At 46.2% G+C, this 21,338-nt stretch overlaps 1 protein-coding gene across 4 annotated transcripts in view; it reads left to right on the top strand.

The window, feature by feature from the left end:
- The first annotated feature begins 4,135 nt into the window (after positions 1-4,135).
- Positions 4,136-21,338, top strand: part of LOC124018478 (structural maintenance of chromosomes protein 2-like) — a 65,069-nt gene continuing 47,866 nt past the window's right edge. For 3 of the 4 annotated variants that reach the window (XM_046333807.1, XM_046333808.1, XM_046333810.1), the window contains exons 1-11: positions 4,137-4,446; positions 5,383-5,532; positions 7,084-7,206; positions 7,835-7,873; positions 9,022-9,132; positions 12,027-12,071; positions 12,549-12,650; positions 14,183-14,314; positions 17,458-17,607; positions 18,438-18,671; positions 19,920-20,079. In XM_046333807.1, the coding sequence (XP_046189763.1) occupies positions 4,279-4,446; positions 5,383-5,532; positions 7,084-7,206; positions 7,835-7,873; positions 9,022-9,132; positions 12,027-12,071; positions 12,549-12,650; positions 14,183-14,314; positions 17,458-17,607; positions 18,438-18,671; positions 19,920-20,079 (1,414 nt within the window). In that variant the 5' untranslated portion in view covers positions 4,137-4,278. Of the gene's footprint in view, positions 4,447-5,382; positions 5,533-7,083; positions 7,207-7,834; positions 7,874-9,021; positions 9,133-12,026; positions 12,072-12,548; positions 12,651-14,182; positions 14,315-17,457; positions 17,608-18,437; positions 18,672-19,919; positions 20,080-21,338 lie in introns of all 4 variants that reach the window. The other variant, XM_046333809.1, reaches the window with a different exon arrangement.

Raw genomic sequence — 21,338 nt, 5'->3', positions numbered from 1 at the left:
TACACTCTAACCACTAGGCTACCTGCCTCCTCTACACTCTAACCACTAGGCTACCCTACCTCCTCTACACTCTAACCACTAGGCCACCCTGCCACCTCTACACTCTAACCACTAGTCTACCCTGCCTCCTCTACACTCTAACCACTAGTCTACCCTGCCTCCTCTACACTCTAACCACTAGGCTACCCTGCCTCCTCTACACTCTAACCACTAGTCTACCCTGCCTCCTCTACACTCTAACCACTAGTCTACCCTGCCTCCTCTACACTCTAACCACTAGTCTACCCTACCTCCTCTACACTCTAACCACTAGGCTACCCTGCCACCTCTACACTCTAACCACTAGGCTACCTGCCGCCTCTACACTCTAACCACTAGTCTACCTGCCGCCTCTACACTCTAACCACTAGTCTACCCTACCACCTCTACACTCTAACCACTAGTCTACCGTGTGTGTGTGTGTGTGTGTGTGTGTGTGAATCATAGGCTCTATCATTGTATCGATAACACACTATTTAAAACGATTGTATTTCCAGGTTTCTAAGTCTCTGTGTTGCATGTACTTGTAAACCTTTTGTTCTGAACACTGTTCCCTAAGCATGTGACATGATTCAAGCTAATAATAATCTGAATTAAAATGTAACAACTTTCCCTTTTTGTCTTCTTACGTTGTCATTCCATCCGTTTGAGAAGTTTTTTCATCATTGTTCCTCTTTCAAATATCTTCCGTAGATGGCAGAATCAAAGACAGTACAGTATAAAGATGACCAAATCAAAGACAGTATAGTATAAAGATGACCAAATCAAAGACAGTACATTATAAAGATGACCAAATCAAAGACAGTACATTATAAAGATGACCAAATCAAAGACAGTACATTATAAAGATGACCAAATCAATGACAGTACAGTATAAACATGACCAAATCAATGACAGTATAGTATAAAGATGACCAAATCAAAGACAGTACATTATAAAGATGACCAAATCAATGACAGTATAGTATAAAGATGACCAAATCAAAGACAGTACATTATAAAGATGACCAAATCAATGACAGTACAGTATAAAGATGACCAAATCAATGACAGTATAGTATAAAGATGACCAAATCAATGACAGTACAGTATAAAGATGATGACAGTATAGTATAAAATGACCAAATCAAGACAGTACAGTATAAAGATGACCAAATCAATGACAGTATAGTATAAAGATGACCAAATCAATGACAGTACAGTATAAAGATGACCAAATCAATGACAGTACAGTATAAAGATGACCAAATCAAAGACAGTATAGTATAAAGATGACCAAATCAATGACAGTACAGTATAAAGATGACCAAATCAAAGACAGTACAGTATAAAGATTACCAAATCAATGACAGTATAGTATAAAGATGACCAAATCAATGACAGTATAGTATAAAGATGACCAAACCAAAGACAGTACAGTATAAAGATGACCAAATCAATGACAGTACAGTATAAAGATGACCAAATCAAAGACAGTACAGTATAAAGATGACCAAATCAAAGACAGTACAGTATAAAGATTACCAAATCAATGACAGTATAGTATAAAGATTACCAAATCAATGACAGTATAGTATAAAGATGACCAAACCAAAGACAGTACAGTATAAAGATGACCAAATCAATGACAGTATAGTATAAAGATGACCAAATCAATGACAGTATAGTATAAAGATGACCAAATCAAAGACAGTACAGTATAAAGATGACCAAATCAATGACAGTACAGTATAAAGATGACCAAATCAAAGACAGTGTAGTATAAAGATGACCAAATCAATGACAGTACAGTATAAAGATGACCAAATCAAAGACAGTATAGTATAAAGATGACCAAATCAATGACAGTACAGTATAAAGATGACCAAATCAATGACAGTATAGTATAAAGATGACCAAACCAAAGACAGTACAGTATAAAGATGACCAAATCAATGACAGTACAGTATAAAGATGACCAAATCAATGACAGTACAGTATAAAGATGACCAAATCAAAGACAGTATAGTATAAAGATGACCATATCAAAGACAGTATAGTATAAAGATGACCAAATCAAAGACAGTATAGTATAAAGATGACCAAATCAAAGACAGTACAGTATAAAGATGACCAAACCAAAGACAGTACAGTATAAAGATGACCAAATCAAAGACAGTACAGTATAAAGATGACCAAATCAAAGACAGTACAGTATAAAGATGACCATATCAAAGACAGTACAGTATAAAGATGACCAAATCAATGACAGTATAGTATAAAGATGACCAAATCAATGACAGTATAGTATAAAGATGACCAAATCAAAGACAGTACAGTATAAAGATGACCAAATCAAAGACAGTATAGTATAAAGATGACCAAATCAATGACAGTATAGTATAAAGATGACCAAATCAAAGACAGTATAGTATAAAGATGACCATATCAAAGACAGTACAGTATAAAGATGACCAAATCAATGACAGTATAGTATAAAGATGACCAAATCAAAGACAGTACAGTATAAAGATGACCAAATCAATGACAGTATAGTATAAAGATGACCAAATCAATGACAGTATAGTATAAAGATGACCAAATCAATGACAGTATTGTATAAAGATGACCAAATCAAAGACAGTACATTATAAAGATGACCAAATCAAAGACAGTATAGTATAAAGATGACCAAATCAATGACAGTATTGTATAAAGATGACCAAATCAAAGACAGTACATTATAAAGATGACCAAATCAAAGACAGTACAGTATAAAGATTACAAATCAATGACAGTATAGTATAAAGATGACCAAATCAAAGACAGTATAGTATAAAGATGACCATATCAAAGACAGTACAGTATAAAGATGACCAAATCAATGACAGTACAGTATAAACATGACCAAATCAAAGACAGTACAGTATAAAGATGACCATATCAAAGACAGTATAGTATAAAGATTACCAAATCAAAGACAGTACAGTATAAAGATGACCAAATCAATGACAGTACAGTATAAAGATGACCAAATCAAAGACAGTATAGTATAAAGATGACCATATCAAAGACAGTATAGTATAAAGATGACCAAATCAAAGACAGTATAGTATAAAGATGACCAAATCAAAGACAGTACAGTATAAAGATGACCAAACCAAAGACAGTACAGTATAAAGATGACCAAATCAAAGACAGTACAGTATAAAGATGACCAAATCAAAGACAGTACAGTATAAAGATGACCATATCAAAGACAGTACAGTATAAAGATGACCAAATCAATGACAGTATAGTATAAAGATGACCAAATCAATGACAGTATAGTATAAAGATGACCAAATCAAAGACAGTACAGTATAAAGATTACCAAATCAAAGACAGTGTAGTATAAAGATGACCAAATCAAAGACAGTATAGTAGAAAGATGACCAAATCAAAGACAGTACAATATAAAGATGACCAAATCAAAGACAGTATAGTATAAAGATGACCAAATCAAAGACAGTACAGTATAAAGATGACCAAATCAATGACAGTACAGTATAAAGATGACCAAATCAATGACAGTGTAGTATAAAGATAGGCTGAAAGTGCTTCTCCAACAGAAATCCCTGATCACAGTTGTAGGCGATGTCATGGCGACGCTGGCTAGATAAGCTCATGCGCAGAATCACGTCATCCGGTCTAACGGTCGTCTCCCGCCAAAATTGCGCATGTGCAAACCGTCAAAGACACTCCTTGACTTTCACGAGGTTGTAGTAACAACATGTTCAACATAATCTAGGTAGTGGCTGTCGATTTCGAGAAAATTAACAACTATTGAAAAATCATTCACTTCTCTCGTTGATTTCTCAAAACCCCGGCCTGGTCTGTTTCGCGATGTTGCGCCTCTGGGTTTAAAAACTCTATGACCAAATTGCCTGATCAAAAAAACAACAAGAAAAAAACACATTGTTTAATATTTACACCTACATTATTACAACACTTCAAATAAATGAATTTAAAAATAAAAAAAAGGTATCAAATAAATTAGCAAGATTTAAAATAGTTTCGAAAACGACATTTGTCCATATAGGCGCATGCGCAGGACCAGAGAACGGGAGCGTGCCTGGCGCCAAAATTTTGAAAAGCGAGAAGTGTTTCTATTGACAACAACAGCTCTCCGTATAACGTCGTGGTTTGTTTAGACGTTATTACGATATATCGAAAAAGGATTACTTTGGGGGGGGAGAAAAAAAGGACAACAACGGAAAGATGCACATCAAATCTATTATCTTAGAAGGGTTCAAGTCCTACGCGCAGAGGACGGAAATCAACGGATTTGATCCGCTCTTCAACGCTATTACCGGACTCAACGGGAGTGGGAAATCCAATATTCTCGACTCGATATGCTTTCTACTGGGGATATCCAACTTGTCTCAGGTAATAATGATACTTTATTCTTTCATTCGCACAAAAGTTAGTTTAAAAAAAAAATCCGGTGAGCTAAAGACATTTCCTTGAAGTTAGCTTGTTGTGTTAGCTAGTTAACGTTCGCTTACGGTGCCTTACGTTCAATCGAGGGTTACAGTAACCAATCAATCAATCAATTTTTTTTATATAGCCCTTCGTACATCAGCTGATATCTCAAAGTGCTGTACAGAAACCCAGCCTAAAACCCCAAACCGCAAGCAATGCAGGTGTAGAAGCACGGTGGCTAGGAAAAACTCCCTAGAAAGGCCAAAACCTAGGAAGAAACCTTGAGAGGAACCAGGCTATGTGGGGTGGCCAGTCCTCTTCTGGCTGTGCCGGGTGGAGATTATAACAGAACATGGCCAAGATGTTCAAATGTTCATAAATGACCAGCATGGTCGAATAATAGTAAGGCAGAACAGTTGAAACTGGAGCAGCAGCATGGCCAGGTGGACTGGGGACAGCAAGGAGTCATCATGTCAGGTAGTCCTGGGGCATGGTCCTAGGGCTCAGGTCCTCCGAGAGAGAGAAGGAAAGAAGGAGAGAATTAGAGAACGCACACTTAGATTCACACAGGACACCGAATAGGACAGGAGAAGTACTCCAGATATAACAAACTGACCCTAGCCCCCCGACATAAACTACTGCAGCATAAATACTGGAGGCTGAGACAGGAGGGTTCAGGAGACACTGTGGCCCCATCCGAGGACACCCCCGGAAAGGGCCAAACAGGAAGGATATAACCCCACCCACTTTGCCAAAGCACAGCCCGCACACCACTAGAGGGATATCTTCAACCACCAACTTACCATCCTGAGACAAGGCTGAGTATAGCCCACAAACGTTAGTAGAGAAGCTATTGATCTGTAACGTTACTTCTGTCTGATCTGAACTTCTCTTTTCCAGGTGCGAGCGGCCAATCTCCAGGATTTGGTGTACAAGAACGGTCAGGCCGGTATCACCAAAGCCACCGTGTCCATAACTTTCGACAACGCAAACAAGAGTCAGAGTCCGCTTGGATTCGAGACCCACGACGAGATCACGGTCACAAGACAGGTACCGTTGTTGTCCTCTTGTCTCTATTCCTGTTTTGTGGGAAGAGTAATGTTCCGGATGTATGCCTTGTTCCAGCAGTTCCAAACTGAGGGATTCTACAAGTTAACTACAACTTCTGTCAAGTGGTCTGATTTGAACCTTTTTATGGCAGAGATGGTAGCTACTGCGTTAGGTCTGAAAATAGTCCCAACAAGGACTGTTCCCCTTCTCGTAATCACTACACTAACTGTCCACTGACGTGATTTCTCAGATGTATTGTTACAAGCTGCTCAAACTGGGGCAACAGGGTGGCCTAGTGGTTAGAGTGTAGAGGAGGTAGGGTAGCCTAGTGGTTAGAGTGTAGAGGAGGTAGGGTAGCCTAGTGGTTAGAGTGTAGAGGAGGTAGGGTAGCCTAGTGGTTAGAGTGTAGGGGCGGCAGGGTAGCCTAGTGGTTAGAGTGTAGGGGCGGCAGGGTAGCCTAGTGGTTAGAGTGTAGAGGAGGCAGGGTAGCCTAGTGGTTAGAGTGTAGAGGAGGCAGGGTAGCCTAGTGGTTAGAGTGTAGAGGAGGTAGGGTAGCCTAGTGGTTAGAGTGTAGAGGAGGTAGGGTAGCCTAGTGGTTAGAGTGTAGAGGAGGTAGGGTAGCCTAGTGGTTAGAGTGTAGAGGAGGTAGGGTAGCCTAGTGGTTAGAGTGTAGAGGAGGTAGGGTAGCCTAGTGGTTAGAGTGTAGAGGAGGTAGGGTAGCCTAGTGGTTAGAGTGTAGAGGAGGTAGGGTAGCCTAGTGGTTAGAGTGTAGAGGAGGTAGGGTAGCCTAGTGGTTAGAGTGTAGAGGAGGTAGGGTAGCCTAGTGGTTAGAGTGTAGAGGAGGTAGGGTAGCCTAGTGGTTAGAGTGTAGAGGAGGTAGGGTAGCCTAGTGGTTAGAGGAGGTAGGGTAGCCTAGTGGTTAGAGGAGGTAGGGTAGCCTAGTGGTTAGAGTGTAGAGGAGGTAGGGTAGCCTAGTGGTTAGAGTGTAGAGGAGGTAGGGTAGCCTAGTGGTTAGTGTTGGACTGGTAACCGGAAGGTTGCAAGTTCAAACCCCCGAGCTGACAAGGTACAAATCTGTGGTTCTGCCCCATAACAGGCAGTTAACCCACTGTTCCTAGGCCGTCATTGAAAATAAGAATTTGTTCTTAACTGACTTGCCTAGTTAAATAAATAAAAAACTAGTAATGCTTTTCATGATGATGATGTCTTCTGTTTTTTTCACAATCACTAAACTGATGTTGACTGCTAACTACTGAACAGGCAGTATTATTATTATTCAAACTGAAGTTAATGCCTTTACTATAATAGTAGCTATTATTAGCCAATCAAACTGCTGCTTTACTGTAGAGGACACTGGTACTATGATGGAGTGGAGTCTCACTCCTCTGTATCCGTCTGTGATCCCAGGTGGTGATTGGTTATTATTAGCCAATCAAACTGCTGCTTTACTCACTCCTCTGTATCCGTCTCTGATCCCAGGTGGTGATTGGTTATTATTAGCCAATCAAACTGCTGCTTTACTCACTCCTCTGTATCCGTCTCTGATCCCAGGTGGTGATTGGTGGTAGGAACAAGTACCTGATCAACGGGGTGAATGCCAACAACACCAGGGTTCAGGATCTGTTCTGCTCTGTAGGACTCAACGTTAACAACCCCCACTTCCTCATCATGCAGGTAGGTGTTTCAACACCTCCAGGAGCCTGGGGTGTGTTCATTAGTCGCACACTGTAGCAAAACGTTTTTTTTTTTTTTGTTGCAACGAAGAAGAGATTCTATTGGACAAATTCGGGTTCTGTTTTTGGTCTCTAGTGAACACACCACTGACTGTTGTTCCACTTGTTGATGAGCAGCCTCTATATTCGTAGAGTTGACGAGCGGCCTCTATATTCGTAGAGTTGACGAGCGGCCTCTATATTCGTAGAGTTGACGAGCGGCCTCTATATTCGTAGAGTTGACGAGCGGCCTCTATATTCGTAGAGTTGACGAGCGGCCTCTATATTCGTAGAGTTGACGAGCGGCCTCTATATTCGTAGAGTTGACGAGCGGCCTCTATATTTAGAGTTAGAGTTGACGAGCGGCCTCTAGCGGCCTCTATATTCGTAGAGTTGACGAGCGGCCTCTATATTCGTAGAGTTGACGAGCGGCCTCTATATTCGTAGAGTTGACGAGCGGCCTCTATATTCGTAGAGTTGACGAGCGGCCTCTATATTCGTAGAGTTGAGTGACATCATACTGTGGTACCACACGTTTTATAAATAACTTGAATATTTATTTTTATATGTTTCTCTTTACAATATTTCAGGGGAGAATCACCAAGGTTCTGAACATGAAACCGCCTGAGGTAAGTCTATATACACACACACACACACACACACACACACACACACACACACACACACACACACACACACACACACACACACACACACACACACACACACACACACACTGTAGAATCATGAAGTCTTGTAGCTACTTGAAGCTTCCACACACACACACACACACACACACGCTTCCTGGGGAAAGACACATAAATACTCCTTTGCCCTCCTCTCGACATCTCTTCTATAACCCTCCTCTCGACATCTCTTCTATAACCCTCCTCTCGACATCTCTTCTATAACCCTCCTCTCGACATCTCTTCTATAACCCTCCTCTCGACATCTCTTCTATAACCCTCCTCTCGACATCTCTTCTATAACCCTCCTCTCGACATCTCTTCTATAACCCTCCTCTCGACATCTCTTCTATAACCCTCCTCTCTCCTCCGTAGATCCTAGCCATGATAGAGGAGGCAGCAGGAACCTCTGACCCTCCTCTCTCTCCGTAGATCCTAGCCATGATAGAGGAGGCAGCAGGAACCTCTGACCCTCCTCTCTCTCCGTAGATCCTAGCCATGATAGAGGAGGCAGCAGGAACCTCTGACCCTCCTCTCTCTCCGTAGATCCTAGCCATGATAGAGGAGGCAGCAGGAACCAGGATGTACCACTCTGACCCTCCTCTCTCTCCTCCGTAGATCCTAGCCATGATAGAGGAGGCAGCAGGAACCTCTGACCCTCCTCTCTCTCCGTAGATCCTAGCCATGATAGAGGAGGCAGCAGGAACCAGGATGTGACACTCTGACCCTCCTCTCTCTCCGTAGATCCTAGCCATGATAGAGGAGGCAGCAGGAACCTCTGACCCTCCTCTCTCTCCGTAGATCCTAGCCATGATAGAGGAGGCAGCAGGAACCTCTGACCCTCCTCTCTCTCTCCTCCGTAGATCCTAGCCATGATAGAGGAGGCAGCAGGAACCTCTGACCCTCCTCTCTCTCCGTAGATCCTAGCCATGATAGAGGAGGCAGCAGGAACCTCTGACCCTCCTCTCTCTCCGTAGATCCTAGCCATGATAGAGGAGGCAGCAGGAACCTCTGACCCTCCTCTCTCTCCGTAGATCCTAGCCATGATAGAGGAGGCAGCAGGAACCTCTGACCCTCCTCTCTCTCCGTAGATCCTAGCCATGATAGAGGAGGCAGCAGGAACCAGGATGTACGAGTGTAAGAAGATCAGCGCCCAGAAAACCATTGAGAAGAAAGAAGCCAAACTGAAAGAAATCCAGACGGTGGGGCGGCCATCTTAAAGGGGCGGAGTCTTACTCACTCCATCTTACCTGTGATGACGTAGCTCTGTTTCCTGTCCTGGGACCCAAAGGGGCGGAGTTAGTTTTTTCTCTCTCAAACTAGGTTCAACTCTTCATCAGGCCTTTAGTTGAGTCTAGGTTCCATTAATCAACTCTTCATCGGGCCTTTAGTTGAGTCTAGGTTCCATTAATCAACTCTTCATTGGGCCTTTAGTTGAGTCTAGGTTCCATTAATCAACTCTTCATCGGGCCTTTAGTTGAGTCTAGGTTCCATTAATCAACTCTTCATCGGGCCTTTAGTTGAGTCTAGGTTCCATTAATCAACTCTTCATCGGGCCTTTAGTTGAGTCTAGGTTCCATTAATCAACTCTTCATCGGGCCTTTAGTTGAGTCTAGGTTCCATTAATCAACTCTTCATCGGGCCTTTAGTTGAGTCTAGGTTCCATTAATCAACTCTTCATCGGGCCTTTAGTTGAGTCTCGGTTCAACTCTTCATCAGGTCTTTAGTTGAGTCTCGGTTCAACTCTTCATCAGGTCTTTAGTTGAGTCTCGGTTCAACTCTTCATCAGGTCTTTAGTTGAGTCTCGGTTCAACTCTTCATCAGGTCTTTAGTTGAGTCTCGGTTCAACTCTTCATCAGGTCTTTAGTTGAGTCTCGGTTCAACTCTTCATCAGGTCTTTAGTTGTGTCTAGTGTGTTAGTGCTAGGGGTCTTTAGTTGAGTCTCGGTTCAATTCTTCATCAGCTCTTTAGTTGTCTAGTGTGTTAGTACTAGGGGTCTTTAGTTGTGTCTAGTGTGTTAGTGCTGGGGGTCTTTAGTTGTGTCTAGTGTGTTAGTGCTGGGGGTCTTTAGTTGTGTCTAGTGTGTTAGTGCTAGGGGTCTTTAGTTGTGTCTAGTGTGTTAGTGCTGGGGGTCTTTAGTTGTGTCTAGTGTGTTAGTGCTGGGGGTCTTTAGTTGTGTCTAGTGTGTTAGTGCTAGGGGTCTTTAGTTGTGTCTAGTGTGTTAGTGCTGGGGGTCTTTAGTTGTGTCTAGTGTGTTAGTGCTAGGGGTCTTTAGTTGTGTCTAGTGTGTTAGTGCTAGGGGTCTTTAGTTGTGTCTAGTGTGTTAGTACTAGGGGTCTTTAGTTGTGTCTAGTGTGTTAGTGCTAGGGGTCTTTAGTTGTGTCTAGTGTGTTAGTGCTAGGGGTCTTTAGTTGTGTCTAGTGTGTTAGTACTAGGGGTCTTTAGTTGTGTCTAGTGTGTTAGTGCTAGGGGTCTTTAGTTGAGTCTCGGTTCAATTCTTCATCAGCTCTTTAGTTGTCTAGTGTGTTAGTACTAGGGGTCTTTAGTTGTGTCTAGTGTGTTAGTGCTGGGGGTCTTTAGTTGTGTCTAGTGTGTTAGTGCTAGGGGTCTTTAGTTGAGTCTCGGTTCAATTCTTCATCAGCTCTTTAGTTGTGTCTAGTGTGTTAGTGCTGGGGGTCTTTAGTTGTGTCTAGTGTGTTAGTGCTGGGGGTCTTTAGTTGTGTCTAGTGTGTTAGTGCTAGGGGTCTTTAGTTGTGTCTAGTGTGTTAGTGCTGGGGGTCTTTAGTTGTGTCTAGTGTGTTAGTGCTGGGGGTCTTTAGTTGTGTCTAGTGTGTTAGTGCTAGGGGTCTTTAGTTGTGTCTAGTGTGTTAGTGCTAGGGGTCTTTAGTTGTGTCTAGTGTGTTAGTGCTAGGGGTCTTTAGTTGTGTCTAGTGTGTTAGTGCTAGGGGTCTTTAGTTGTGTCTAGTGTGTTAGTGCTAGGGGTCTTTAGTTGTGTCTAGTGTGTTAGTGCTAGGGGTCTTTAGTTGTGTCTAGTGTGTTAGTGCTAGGGGTCTTTAGTTGTGTCTAGTGTGTTAGTGCTAGGGGTCTTTAGTTGTGTCTAGTGTGTTAGTGCTGGGGGTCTTTAGTTGTGTCTAGTGTGTTAGTGCTAGGGGTCTTTAGTTGAGTCTCGGTTCAATTCTTCATCAGCTCTTTAGTTGTCTAGTGTGTTAGTACTAGGGGTCTTTAGTTGTGTCTAGTGTGTTAGTGCTAGGGGTCTTTAGTTGAGTCTCGGTTCAATTCTTCATCAGCTCTTTAGTTGTCTAGTGTGTTAGTACTAGGGGTCTTTAGTTGTGTCTAGTGTGTTAGTGCTGGGGGTCTTTAGTTGTGTCTAGTGTGTTAGTGCTGGGGGTCTTTAGTTGTGTCTAGTGTGTTAGTGCTGGGGGTCTTTAGTTGTGTCTAGTGTGTTAGTGCTGGGGGTCTTTAGTTGTGTCTAGTGTGTTAGTGCTGGGGGTCTTTAGTTGTGTCTAGTGTGTTAGTGCTAGGGGTCTTTAGTTGTGTCTAGTGTGTTAGTGCTAGGGGTCTTTAGTTGTGTCTAGTGTGTTAGTGCTAGGGGTCTTTAGTTGTGTCTAGTGTGTTAGTGCTAGGGGTCTTTAGTTGTGTCTAGTGTGTTAGTGCTGGGGGTCTTTAGTTGTGTCTAGTGTGTTAGTGCTGGGGGTCTTTAGTTGTGTCTAGTGTGTTAGTGCTAGGGGTCTTTAGTTGTGTCTAGTGTGTTAGTGCTGGGGGTCTTTAGTTGTGTCTAGTGTGTTAGTGCTGGGGGTCTTTAGTTGTGTCTAGTGTGTTAGTGCTGGGGGTCTTTAGTTGTGTCTAGTGTCTTAGTGCTGGGGGTCTTTAGTTGTGTCTAGTGTGTTAGTGCTGGGGGTCTTTAGTTGTGTCTAGTGTCTTAGTGCTGGGGGTCTTTAGTTGTGTCTAGTGTGTTAGTGCTAGGGGTCTTTAGTTGTGTCTAGTGTGTTAGTGCTGGGGGTCCCCAGGATTGGGGAAATGTACGTAGCTCCTTCTATCAACAATGGTGCCTTTGATATTGGTGTCATTTGACTAACTTGTGTTTGTTTGTGTTCAGATCCTGGATGAAGAGATCACTCCTACCATGCAGAAGCTGAAGGAGGTAGGAAGTCCCGTTTTTTAAGATGTTTTTAGGAGCATGAAATCATCACTTCAGTTCAACACCAAGACCTTTTCTGTCCGTTTGTCCCCTGATGAGTGTGACCCTGGAATAAACACCCCTGAGGCTGTTTACTGCACGTTCCTTCCTGTCCCCTCCTTCCTGTCCCCTCCGTCCATCCCGTGTGACTCAGTTGGTAGAGCGTAGGGCACTTGTAATGCCAGGGGCTGTGGGTTCGTTTCCCACAGGAGACCAATAGGAATTAATAATGTAAGCATGTGGTTCTGGATAAGAGCGTCTGCTAAACGACTCTCCTTTCATTAACCATCTTTATCCTTTCTGTCTTCCTTCTCCGTCCCTCTGTCCTGTCTCCGTCCCTCTGTCCTGTCTCCGTCCCTCTGTCCTGTCTCCGTCCCTCTGTCCTGTCTCCGTCCCTCTGTCCTGTCTCCGTCCCTCTGTCCTGTCTCCGTCCTCCTGTAGGAGCGTTCTTCATACCTGGAGTACCAGAAGTTGATGAGGGAGATAGAACACCTGAGTCGTCTCTACGTGGCCTGGCTGTTTGTCTGCGCTGAGGAGACCAAGGTACACACACACACACACACACACACACACACACACACACACACACACACACACACACACACACACACACACACACACACTCTGAAGGTCCTGTGTGGAATATTACGTCATGTTTTAGTTGTTATGTTGTCATGTTGTTGTGGTGTCGTTGTTGTGGTCTTATCATGTTGTTGTGGTGTCGTTGTTGTGGTCTTATCATGTTGTTGTGGTGTCGTTGTTGTGGTCTCTTATCATGTTGTGGTGGTGTCGTTGTTGTGGTGTCATGTTGTTGTGGTGTCTCGTTGGTGGTGTTGTCTTGTTGTCGTCGTGGTGTCTTGTTGTCGTGGTGTTGTCGTGGTGTCTTGTTGTTGTCGTGGTGTCTTGTTGTTGTCGTGGTGTCTTGTTGTTGTCGTGGTGTCTTGTTGTTGTCGTGGTGTCTTGTTGTTGTCGTCGTGGTGTCTTGTTGTTGTCGTCGTGGTGTCTTGTTGTTGTCGTCGTGGTGTCTTTTTGTTGTCGTCGTGGTGTCTTGTTGTTGTCGTCGTGGTGTCTTGTTGTCGTCGTGGTGTCTTGTTGTCGTCGTGGTGCCTTGATGTTGTCTTGTTGTCGTCGTGGTGCCTTGATGTTGTCGTCGTCTTGTCAGCCCAGCAATGTCCGTTGAGGATGAATAACAAAGTGAATAGAATTGAATGTGATTTGGATTTACAGGTGAAGTTTAATGGATCTGTCGTTGATTTAAATCTCAGGTGAAGTTTTAATGGATCTGTTGTTAATTTAAATCTCAGGTGTAGTTTAATGGATCTCTGTCGTTAATTTAAATCTCAGGTGAAGTTTAATGGATCTCTGTCGTTGATTTAAATCTCAGGTGAAGTTTTAATGGATCTGTTGTTAATTTAAATCTCAGGTGTAGTTTAATGGATCTCTGTCGTTAATTTAAATCTCAGGTGTAGTTTAATGGATCTGTTGTTAATTTAAATCTCAGGTGTAGTTTAATGGATCTGTTGTTAATTTAAATCTCAGGTGTAGTTTAATGGATCTGTTGTTAATTTAAATCTCAGGTGTAGTTTAATGGATCTGTTGTTAATTTAAATCTCAGGTGTAGTTTAATGGATCTGTTGTTAATTTAAATCTCAGGTGTAGTTTAATGGATCTGTTGTTAATTTAAATCTCAGGTGTAGTTTAATGGATCTGTTGTTAATTTAAATCTCAGGTGTAGTTTAATGGATCTGTTGTTAATTTAAATCTCGGGTGTAGTTTAATGGATCTCTGTCGTTAATTTAAATCTCGGGTGTAGTTTAATGGATCTCTGTCGTTAATTTAAATCTCAGGTGTAGTTTAATGGATCTGTCATTGATTTAAATCTCAGATGTAGTTTAATGGATCTGTCGTTGATTTAAATCTCAGATGTAGTTTAATGGATCTGTTGTTAATTTAAATCTCAGGTGTAGTTTAATGGATCTGTTGTAGATTTAAATCGCAGGTGTAGTTTAATGGATCTGTTGTAGATGTAAATCTCAGGTGAAGTTTAATGGATCTGTCGTTAATTTAAATCTCAGGTGAAGTCTGCGGAGGACCTGAAGGTGATGCAGGACTCCATCACTCAGCTGCAGGCCAACATGGCAGACAACGAAAACAAGGTCCAGGAACTCTCCGCCCAGATACAGGAACTGCAGAAGAAGAGAGACAAAGTAATGAAATGCTATTCAAATCAATTCAACTTTATTAATGCATTCTGGGAGCTTTGGGGAGAGAAAAAAATCAACCATGTTGCAGATAATATAGAATGCGGATGGGCACCACTTCCCTAATGTGAACGAATGATAGTGGCAGATCTATGCAACACGTTTCTATCTGCAGCTGTTGAAACTCATTGAATCTCACTATGGTCACGGACAGATACATTTCAAACATTTAGCTCGGCGGTTATTATATTTGACTATGTTCTGTCGGGGGGTTGTCCCTGGCGTCTGTCGGGGGGTTGTCCCTGGCGTCTGTCGGGGGTTGTCCCTGGCGTCTGTCGGGGGGTTGTCCCTGGCGTCTGTCGGGGGGTTGTCCCTGGTGTCTGTCGGGGGGTTGTCCCTGGTGTCTGTCGGGGGTTGTCCCTGGTGTCTGTCGGGGGTTGTCCCTGGCGTCTGTCGGGGGTTGTCCCTGGCGTCTGTCGGGGGTTGTCCCTGGTGTCTGTCGGGGGGTTGTCCCTGGCGTCTGTCGGGGGGTTGTCCCTGGCGTCTGTCGGGGGTTGTCCCTGGCGTCTGTCGGGGGTTGTCCCTGGCGCCTGTCGGGGGGTTGTCCCTGGCGTCTGTCGGGGGTTGTCCCTGGCGTCTGTCGGGGGGTTGTCCCTGGCGTCTGTCGGGGGTTGTCCCTGGCGTCTGTCGGGGGGTTGTCCCTGGTGTCTGTCGGGGGGGTTGTCCCTGGTGTCTGTCGGGGGTTGTCCCTGGCGTCTGTCGGGGGTTGTCCCTGGCGTCTGTCGGGGGTTGTCCCTGGCGTCTGTCGGGGGTTGTCCCTGGCGTCTGTCGGGGGGTTGTCCCTGGCGTCTGTCGGGGGGTTGTCCCTGGCGTCTGTCGGGGGTTGTCCCTGGCGTCTGTCGGGGGGTTGTCCCTGGCGTCTGTCGGGGGGGTCTTGACGTCTGTCTCCTGTCCTACAGGAGGTTGGTGGAGTGCTGAAGGGGTTAGAGGAGACTCTGTCTGAGGTCTACCTGTCTGTCTCCTGTCCTACAGGAGGTTGGTGGAGTGCTGAAGGGGTTAGAGGAGACTCTGTCTGAGGTCTACCTGTCTGTCTCCTGTCCTACAGGAGGTTGGTGGAGTGCTGAAGGGGTTAGAGGAGACTCTGTCTGAGGTCTACCTGTCTGTCTCCTGTCCTACAGGAGGTTGGTGGAGTGCTGAAGGGGTTAGAGGAGACTCTGTCTGAGGTCTACCTGTCTGTCTGCTGTCCTACAGGAGGTTGGTGGAGTGCTGAAGGGGTTAGAGGAGACTCTGTCTGAGGTCTACCTGTCTGTCTGCTGTCCTACAGGAGGTTGGTGGAGTGCTGAAGGGGTTAGAGGAGACTCTGTCTGAGGTCTACCTGTCTGTCTGCTGTCCTACAGGAGGTTGGTGGAGTGCTGAAGGGGTTAGAGGAGACTCTGTCTGAGGTCTACCTGTCTGTCTCCTGTCCTACAGGAGGTTGGTGGAGTGCTGAAGGGGTTAGAGGAGACTCTGTCTGAGGTCTACCTGTCTGTCTCCTGTCCTACAGGAGGTTGGTGGAGTGCTGAAGGGGTTAGAGGAGACTCTGTCTGAGGTCTACCTGTCTGTCTGCTGTCCTACAGGAGGTTGGTGGAGTGCTGAAGGGGTTAGAGGAGACTCTGTCTGAGGTCTACCTGTCTGTCTCCTGTCCTACAGGAGGTTGGTGGAGTGCTGAAGGGGTTAGAGGAGACTCTGTCTGAGGTCTGCCTGTCTGTCTCCTGTCCTACAGGAGGTTGGTGGAGTGCTGAAGGGGTTAGAGGAGACTCTGTCTGAGGTCTACCTGTCTGTCTCCTGTCCTACAGGAGGTTGGTGGAGTGCTGAAGGGGTTAGAGGAGACTCTGTCTGAGGTCTGCCTGTCTGTCTCCTGTCCTACAGGAGGTTGGTGGAGTGCTGAAGGGGTTAGAGGAGACTCTGTCTGAGGTCTGCCTGTCTGTCTCCTGTCCTACAGGAGGTTGGTGGAGTGCTGAAGGGGTTAGAGGAGACTCTGTCTGAGGTCTACCTGTCTGTCTCCTGTCCTACAGGAGGTTGGTGGAGTGCTGAAGGGGTTAGAGGAGACTCTGTCTGAGGTCTACCTGTCTGTCTGCTGTCCTACAGGAGGTTGGTGGAGTGCTGAAGGGGTTAGAGGAGACTCTGTCTGAGGTCTACCTGTCTGTCTGCTGTCCTACAGGAGGTTGGTGGAGTGCTGAAGGGGTTAGAGGAGACTCTGTCTGAGGTCTACCTGTCTGTCTCCTGTCCTACAGGAGGTTGGTGGAGTGCTGAAGGGGTTAGAGGAGACTCTGTCTGAGGTCTACCTGTCTGTCTCCTGTCCTACAGGAGGTTGGTGGAGTGCTGAAGGGGTTAGAGGAGACTCTGTCTGAGGTCTACCTGTCTGTCTGCTGTCCTACAGGAGGTTGGTGGAGTGCTGAAGGGGTTAGAGGAGACTCTGTCTGAGGTCTACCTGTCTGTCTCCTGTCCTACAGGAGGTTGGTGGAGTGCTGAAGGGGTTAGAGGAGACTCTGTCTGAGGTCTACCTGTCTGTCTGCTGTCCTACAGGAGGTTGGTGGAGTGCTGAAGGGGTTAGAGGAGACTCTGTCTGAGGTCTACCTGTCTGTCTGCTGTCCTACAGGAGGTTGGTGGAGTGCTGAAGGGGTTAGAGGAGACTCTGTCTGAGGTCTACCTGTCTGTCTCCTGTCCTACAGGAGGTTGGTGGAGTGCTGAAGGGGTTAGAGGAGACTCTGTCTGAGGTCTACCTGTCTGTCTCCTGTCCTACAGGAGGTTGGTGGAGTGCTGAAGGGGTTAGAGGAGACTCTGTCTGAGGTCTACCTGTCTGTCTGCTGTCCTACAGGAGGTTGGTGGAGTGCTGAAGGGGTTAGAGGAGACTCTGTCTGAGGTCTACCTGTCTGTCTGCTGTCCTACAGGAGGTTGGTGGAGTGCTGAAGGGGTTAGAGGAGACTCTGTCTGAGGTCTACCTGTCTGTCTGCTGTCCTACAGGAGGTTGGTGGAGTGCTGAAGGGGTTAGAGGAGACTCTGTCTGAGGTCTACCTGTCTGTCTCCTGTCCTACAGGAGGTTGGTGGAGTGCTGAAGGGGTTAGAGGAGACTCTGTCTGAGGTCTACCTGTCTGTCTCCTGTCCTACAGGAGGTTGGTGGAGTGCTGAAGGGGTTAGAGGAGACTCTGTCTGAGGTCCAACGGGTCGATGCTAAAGCCCAGAGTGCTGTGGACATGAAGAAACAGAACCTGGCAGAGGAGACCAAGAAGAGGAAGGAGCTGGTGAAGAGCATGGCGGAGGTGAGAGGAGAGAGAGAGAGAGAGAGAGAGGGGAGGGGGTGTAGGGGTGGTGAGAGAGGGGAGGGGGTGTAGGGGTGGTGAGAGAGGGGAGGGGGGGGTGTAGGGGTGGGTGTGAGAGAGAGGAGAGGGTGTAGGGGTGGTGTGTGAGAGAGAGGAGAGGGTGTAGGGGTGGTGTGTGAGAGAGAGGAAGACGAGCAGACAGCCTGAAGTATGACTAACTAAAACCAATGTCTCTCTCGCTCTCTCTTTCCTCTCCTCTTTCCTCTCCTTTCTCTCCTTTCTCTCCTCTCCTTTCTCCTCTCCTCTCCTCTGCTCTCCTCTCCTCTGCTCTCCTCTCTTTCCTCTCTTTGCTCTCCTCTCTTTCCTCTCCTCTCTTTCCTCTCCTCTCTTTCCTCTCCTCTCTTTCCTCTCCTCTCTTTCCTCTCCTCTCTTTCCTTTCCTCTCTTTCCTCTCCTCTCCTCTCCTTCCTCTTTGCTCTCCTCTCTTTCCTCTCTTTCCTCTCCTCTCCTTCCTCTCTTTGCTCTCCTCTCTTTGCTCTCTTTCCTCTCCTCTCTTTCCTCTCTTTGCTCTCCTCTCTTTCCTCTCATCTCTTTCCTCTCTTTCCTCTCCTCTCCTTCCTCTCTTTGCTCTCCTCTCTTTGCTCTCTTTCCTCTCCTCTCTTTCCTCTCTTTGCTCTCCTCTCTTTGCTCTCCTTTCTTTGCTCTCCTCTCTTTGCTCTCCTCTCTTCTCCTCTCTTCTGCTCTCCTCTCTTTCCTCTCCTCTCTTTCCTCTCCTCTTCTTTCCTCTCTTTCCTCTCCTACTCCTCTCCTCTCCGTCTGTTTCCCCCCCAGGATAAGAAGATACTAGTGGTGAAGGAAGCTGAGGTGTCCAAGGTAGCAGAGAAGCTGTCTGCCCTACAGGAGGAAGGTCAGAAGGATAGCGCCGCCCTAGAGGCAGCACAGTGTCACTTCAAGGCTGTGTCCGCAGGGCTGTCCACCAATGAGGACGGAGAAGAGGCCACGCTCGCCGGACAGATGATGACCTGCAAGAACGACATTAGTAAAGCTGACACCGAGGCCAAACAGGTGAGGGTGGCCTAGTGGTTAGAGTGTAGAGGCGGCAGGGTGGCCTAGTGGTTAGAGTGTAGAGGCGGCAGGGTGGCCTAGTGGTTAGAGTGTAGAGGCGGCAGGGTGGCCTAGTGGTTAGAGTGTAGAGGCGGCAGGGTGGCCTAGTGGTTAGAGTGTAGAGGCGGCAGGGTGGCCTAGTGGTTAGAGCGTTAGACTAGTAACTGGAAGGTTGCAAGTTCAAACCCCCAAGCTGACAAGGTACAAATCTGTCGTTCTGCCCCTGAACAGGCAGTTAACCCCCTGTTCCTAGGCTGTCATTGTAAATAAGAATTTTCCCCCAGGCCCAGATCAAGTTGAAAGTGTGTTGGATGAGTGTCTCTACAAGTGTTCCTTCTCTCCCTGTCGGTTCTTCAGGCCCAGATGAAGCTGAGTGTGTTGGATGAGTGTCTCTACAAGTGTTCCTTCTCGGCCTGTGGTTCTTCAGGCCCAGATGAAGCTAGTGTGTTGGGCGGTGTCTCTACAAGTGTTCCTTCTCTCCCTGTCGGTTCTTCAGGCCCAGATGAAGCTGAAAGTGTGTTGGATGAGTGTCTCTACACGTGTTCCTTCTCTCCCTGTCGGTTCTTCAGGCCCAGATGAAGCTGAAAGTGTGTTGGATGAGTGTCTCTACAAGTGTTCCTTCTCTCCCTGTCGGTTCTTCAGGCCCAGATGAAGCTGAGTGTGTTGGATGAGTGTCTCTACAAGTGTTCCTTCTCTCCCTGTCGGTTCTTCAGGCCCAGATGAAGCTGAAAGTGTGTTGGATGAGTGTCTCTACAAGTGTTCCTTCTCTCCCTGTCGGTTCTTCAGGCCCAGATGAAGCTGAGTGTGTTGGATGAGTGTCTCTACAAGTGTTCCTTCTCTCCCTGTCGGTTCTTCAGGCCCAGATGAAGCTGAGTGTGTTGGATGAGTGTCTCTACAGGTGTTCCTTCTCTCCCTGTCGGTTCTTCAGGCCCAGATGAAGCTGAGTGTGTTGGATGGTGTCTCTGGTGTTCCTTCTCTCGGCCTGTGGTTCTTCAGGCCCAGATGAAGCTGAGTGTGTTGGATGAGTGTCTCTACACGTGTTCCTTCTCTCCCTGTCGGTTCTTCAGGCCCAGATGAAGCTGAGTGTGTTGGATGAGTGTCTCTACAAGTGTTCCTTCTCTCCCTGTCGGTTCTTCAGGCCCAGATGAAGCTGAGTGTGTTGGATGAGTGTCTCTACAAGTGTTCCTTCTCTCCCTGTCGGTTCTTCAGGCCCAGATGAAGCTGAAACATGCTCAGCAGGAGTTGAAGGCCAAGCAGACGGAGGTGAAGAAGATGGACTCTGGTTACCAGAAAGACCAGGAGGCCTTCAACACTGTCAAGAAGAACAAGGAGAAACTAGAGGCTGATATGGAGAAACTACAGTACCAAGGTAGAGGAGGAGGAGGAGGAACTAGAGGCTGATATGGAGAAACTACAGTACCAAGGTAGAGGAGGAGGAGGGACTAGAGGCTGATATGGAGAAACTACAGTACCAAGGTAGAGGAGGAGGAGGAAATAGAGGCTGATATGGAGAAACTACAGTACCAAGGTAGAGGAGGAGGAGGAAATAGAGGCTGATATGGAGAAACTACAGTACCAAGGTAGAGGAGGAGGAGGGACTAGAGGCTGATATGGAGAAACTACAGTACCAAGGTAGAGGAGGAGGAGGAGGGACTAGAGGCTGATATGGGGAAACTACAGTACCAAGGTAGAGGAGGAACTAGAGGCTGATATGGGGAAACTACAGTACCAAGGTAGAGGAGGAGGAGGAACTAGAGGCTGATATGGAGAAACTACAGTACCAAGGTAGAGGAGGAGGAACTAGAGGCTGATATGGGGAAACTACAGTACCAAGGTAGAGGAGGAGGAGGGACTAGAGGCTGATATGGAGAAACTACAGTACCAAGGTAGAGGAGGAGGAACTAGAGGCTGATATGGGGAAACTACAGTACCAAGGTAGAGGAGGAGGAGGGACTAGAGGCTGATATGGAGAAACTACAGTACCAAGGTAGAGGAGGAGGAGGAACTAGAGGCTGATATGGAGAAACTACAGTACCAAGGTAGAGGAGGAGGAACTAGAGGCTGATATGGGGAAACTACAGTACCAAGGTAGAGGAGGAGGAGGAACTAGAGGCTGATATGGGGAAACTACAGTACCAAGGTAGAGGAGGAGGAGGAACTAGAGGCTGATATGGGGAAACTACAGTACCAAGGTAGAGGAGGAGGAGGAGGGACTAGAGGCTGATATGGGGAAACTACAGTACCAAGGTAGAGGAGGAGGAACTAGAGGCTGATATGGGGAAACTACAGTACCAAGGTAGAGGAGGAGGAACTAGAGGCTGATATGGAGAAACTACAGTACCAAGGTAGAGGAGGAGGAACTAGAGGCTGATATGGGGAAACTACAGTACCAAGGTAGAGGAGGAGGAGGAACTAGAGGCTGATATGGGGAAACTACAGTACCAAGGTAGAGGAGGAGGAACTAGAGGCTGATATGGAGAAACTACAGTACCAAGGTAGAGGAGGAGGAACTAGAGGCTGATATGGGGAAACTACAGTACCAAGGTAGAGGAGGAGGAGGAACTAGAGGCTGATATGGGGAAACTACAGTACCAAGGTAGAGGAGGAGGAACTAGAGGCTGATATGGG

Source organism: Oncorhynchus gorbuscha, unplaced genomic scaffold, assembly GCF_021184085.1.
Source record: "Oncorhynchus gorbuscha isolate QuinsamMale2020 ecotype Even-year unplaced genomic scaffold, OgorEven_v1.0 Un_scaffold_528, whole genome shotgun sequence".
Classification (NCBI taxonomy): domain Eukaryota; kingdom Metazoa; phylum Chordata; class Actinopteri; order Salmoniformes; family Salmonidae; genus Oncorhynchus; species Oncorhynchus gorbuscha.
Note: the sequence above shows the minus strand (reverse complement) of the source record. Positions and strands in the feature narration are given on the sequence as shown.